This window comes from Pteropus vampyrus, unplaced genomic scaffold, assembly GCF_000151845.1.
Source record: "Pteropus vampyrus isolate Shadow unplaced genomic scaffold, Pvam_2.0 Scaffold520, whole genome shotgun sequence".
NCBI lineage: Eukaryota > Metazoa > Chordata > Mammalia > Chiroptera > Pteropodidae > Pteropus > Pteropus vampyrus.
Window position 1 is genome coordinate 71,564 of NW_011889301.1, and position 4,595 is coordinate 76,158.

Here is a 4,595-nt window from a genome sequence, read left to right on the forward strand (position 1 = left end):
CCCGCTCCTGTATAAGAAGAGACAACTCTTATCATTGGATATGGCATCAACTTATATCAGCATAAACAAATCTTAGAAATAACACTTATCTTCCATCAGTTTCTCTGTATGTTAACCTTCTCACAATTAATCACCTGTAGAAGCTCTAAAACCCTTTTCCTTTGTCAGGCAACTTTGCAAATGTACTGCCCTTCTGTTAAAATGGTATATAAGCCTCTAGGTCTGATCACCTTTTTGGAGTTTTCACTTCATTTATGTGACACTCTCCATATGAATATGAAATAAAACTTTTTTCTTTTCTCCTGTTAATAATGTCTTTCCATTTGCAGGGCCCCAGCCACTGAACCCAACAGAGTACAAGAAAAAGTTATTTTTCCTCCTCATGGCTTTTTACATCTGACAACCTTCTGAAGATTTTCCCACATTACCACCTCTATAGGATTTCTCGCTTTTGAGTTTTCTGATATTTTCATAGGCGAGACTCATTGCTGAAAGTGTAATTCACTGCATTCCCCTGAATGAATTATCTCATAAGTTTAATTTTGAGTTAAATGACAAACAAAAAAGCTTTTCTGCATTAGTTATATTCATAGCATTTCTTCTTTACATGCATCTCTGATGTACTATGAGGACTGACTTCTGAAGGAAAATTTTCCCACATTCGATACATTCATAAGGTTTTTCCCTTGTGTGAATTCTCTGATGTCCTTTGAGGTGTGACATGAAAATGAAAGCTCTTCCCCATTCATTACATTTATAGGGTCCCTCTCCTGTGTTGAGTTCTCTGATGTTTTCCAAGGCTTGATTTCTGCCTGAAAGTTTTACCACATTCATTACATTGATAGGGTTTCTCCCCTGTGTGAGTTCTCTGATGGCCTCTAAGGTGTGACATGGAAGCGAAAGCTTTTCCACATTCATTACTTTGATAGGGTTTCTCCCCTGTATGAATTCTCTGATGTTTTCCAAGGCTTGATTTCTGCCTGAAAGTTTTTCCACATTCATTACATTCATAGGGTTTCTCCCCTGTGTGAGTCCTCTGATGTATTCCAAGATTTGACTTCTGGCTAAAAGTTTTACCACATTCATTACATTGATAGGGTTTCTCACCTGTGTGAGTTCTCTGATGTAGTGTAAGCTGTGATTTGTAGGTGAAAGCTCTCCCACATTCATCACATTCATGAGGCTTCTCCCCTGTATGACTTCTCCAATGTATATTCAGGATTGACTTCCAGAGGAAAGTTTTCCCACATTCAATACATTCATAGGGTTTCTCTCCTTTGTGAATTCTCCGGTGTCCTCTGAGGTGTGATATGTAGGTGAAAGCTCTCCCACATTCATCACATTCATAGGGTTTCTCCCCTGCATGAGTCCTTTGATGTATAGCTAGGGATGATTTCCAGGAAAAAGCTATACCACATTCATTACATTCATAAATTTTCTTACCTGTATGACTTCTTTGATGTAAAACGAGGGATGACCTCTTAGAGAAGGATTTTTGACATTCATTACATTCATAGTGTTCTTCGCTTCCATGTGTCCTCTGCTGTATACTGAAGGCTAAGTGGGGACTAAAAGTTTCCTTACATGTCTTATTATCACAAGATATCTCTACTGTGTGAGTTCTCTGTTGTACATTAATGGCTGAATTGAAGTTTCTCCCACACTCACGGGGTTGTACTCCTGTGTGAGTTCTCTGACATTCTCTGAAATGCACTTTTTGACCAAAAGTTTTCTCTCCTATATCAGTTCTCCGAAGTTGAGTAATCCTACTGAAATTGTTTCCAATTTTATTACATTCATCTTCATTAAATTCAGAGTGACTCTTCTCTGTGTGAATACTTGAAGAGACAAGGGCCGATTCATCATGTTGGGTGTAGGAACTGTTGCATGAAATGAAGGCAGCCTGATCATGCAAAACATTACATTTATTATATTCAAAAGATTGCTGCAAAGTCTGAAAAATCTGATGTTGAGTAAGTTCCTCCACGTCACTAAAACCCTGCAAATTTTGATTATTATCAAAAGACTTCTCTCCAGTATTTGTTCTCTCATTTCTAGCATTAAAACAAGATGCATTTAAACTCATAAGCCTTCTTTTTTGAGTAATTATGTGGAGCCAATGCATAGAGATCCAAGTATGTAGGCTCCAGAGTGTCACATATAGCGGGTATTTTTCTTGAAGCAAAAAAGTCTGTGCCTAGATTAAATGATTTTCCTGAAACTTTCTCTTGCTCTGAAGTCAATGTTCTGTTGGTGGTGAATAAAACTTGACAAAAATATCTGTCTTGGTTTTCCTGGCTCTTCTCTAAAAGATCAAGTTGGTAGTCTTCTAAAAATGAGAAAGTTAAAAATTCCTTATGAAATTTAATGAAATTTTAAGATAAAAGGGCTATGTGCCATATTATACAGATGCTAAGTCTCTCAACACTGTAGTAATTCCTAGTATGTATTAACTACATTCACTTTCCTTGGGAGTGGCGTGTGGGGCAAGGAGGCTTGCTATTGAAAAAAAAGGGGAAAGAACTTGGAGATGAATATCATATGTATGATATGATATACATATGGCATTTTAAATAAAATTTTCAAATTCGGGCATAAAGGAAAGAAATGATGAACTGGGAACATATGGGTTTTAAAAGAGTTGGGCCCTGGGAACAAACATCAATCTGAGAATGGTATGAATTCAACAACAAACAAAAATAATCATGTAGAAGAGTTTTTAGGGGTTCCAGCAGATAAAGGGTTTGAATTAAGGAGATTATTAGGATACAGGTTCTTAAACTATCAAGTAAGATTAAAATGGTAGGATATTTATCAATCTACATGATTCTATTTAGAGGTTCTCCTTTTTCATTCTATACGTCAGCACCAAAATAAGTTTATAATGGAATGAACTTTCTCATATTTAAAAAAAAAAAACAGTCATAAAACCCATGCTCTAATTCTCCTGGCTGTCGTTCTTAGGTACACAAATGCCCAAGAGGAAATGTAACAATGACTGGAGGAAAACCCATGTTTCCACTCAGGCTGGATTCACTGCTCTATCCTGGCTCTGGAACTTTGGATTTTACTACTGTTGTTCAGAAGTAAACATTTTTTGACCACCTTTTTAATACGCTCACTCATGTTCTTAAAACATGAGTTTTAACTCTGTCCCATACTTAATTCTGCCTTCTATGCACTTTTCAACATATCTGGTTTCTATTGATTCTGAAAACCTTAAGGATCATCTACTACCATAAATTTTGGAAATATCCTTTACATTTACCTACCATAAAAAATTACTGTGTACATTTGACTATTACCCTGCTGTTACCACTAAGCCATGCAAGGATATCAGCTGTTAGCTAAACACTTAAGTAGATCCATAGCCCACTACCTCAAGGAAAAAAAAAAAGATGAAAGAATTAGGAGACATTTAGAAAATGAAGTTTTATATTACCTATATATACTTTAGGTGTTCAAACTATCGTTCCACAAATCAACAAATCTACAGTATTTTCTACAATAGTCTGGTTCAGGGTAATTTCCCCTACAATGGTTCATTTCAAAAGAAACAGTCTGGTACTCACATTCTTTCTTGACTTTCCTGTACTTCTACCTTTGTGATACTCATAACCTAGACATCTTTCAGGACAAAACTATTTACATACTCAAATTAAAAAATTACCTAAGCATAAACCTAAAATACCACATACAGAATCAGTATGCAGAAAATCACAAAACACCGATGAAAAAAATCAAAAAAGATCTAAATAAATGGAGAAATGTGCTATGTCATGGATTGGAAGACTCGATCTAGTAAAGATGTCAATTCTCCAAATTATTCTATAGATGTAAGGCAAGTCCTATCGAAATCCCAGCAAGAATGTTTATAGATAAGTTTGTTCTCAACTTTATATGAAAAGACAAAGAAACCACAATTGCTATAACAATTTTGTTAAAAGAATAAAGTTTACCTTATATTAAGTCTTATTATGTAGCTATAGTAATCAAGACAGTGTAGTACTAAAAGAGTAACGGAAATATAGATAGATCAATGAAACAGAAAAGAGAACCAAAAAAGAGACCAATATAAGCACAGCCAATTGATTTTTGACAATTCTTTTCTATAATGGTGCTGAACAACTGGACAACCACATGCAAAATAATGAATGTTGGCCTATACCAATCATATATAAATATTAATGCAAGATGTATCATGGATTTAAATGTAAAGAATAAAACTATAAAACTTTTGAAAAGAAAAGCAGGAGAAAAATTTTGAGACCTAGGGCTAGGCAAGGAGTTCTTAGACATAGGAAAAGAACAACCCATTTTTAAAAATGTATTAAATTGGAGACGTCATCAAAATTGAAAATGTTTGTGTTAAGAAATACCTTGCTAAGAGGATGAAAAGGTTAGCTACAGACTAACAGACAATATCTGCAAACCGCAATATAACAAAGGTCTTAGATGTAAAATAAAAATTAAAAAAAAAAAAAATTATAAAATGAGCAAAAGAAAATATACATATGGCAAATAAGCAAAAGAAAAGTTATCCAACATTATTAGTCATTAGGGAATGCAAGTTAAAGCACAATAAGATATCACTG

The 4,595-nt window shown here is 34.7% G+C and overlaps 1 protein-coding gene across 1 annotated transcript in view; it reads right to left on the minus strand.

Annotated features, from left to right (window-relative positions):
- Positions 1-209: 209 nt before the first annotated feature.
- ZNF782 (zinc finger protein 782) overlaps positions 210-4,595 on the minus strand; it is a 41,218-nt gene continuing 36,832 nt past the window's right edge. The window contains 2 exon segments of the mRNA XM_023525059.1: positions 210-780; positions 782-2,329. Coding sequence (XP_023380827.1) covers positions 604-780; positions 782-2,125 — 1,521 coding nt within the window. The 5' untranslated portion in view covers positions 2,126-2,329 and the 3' untranslated portion in view covers positions 210-603.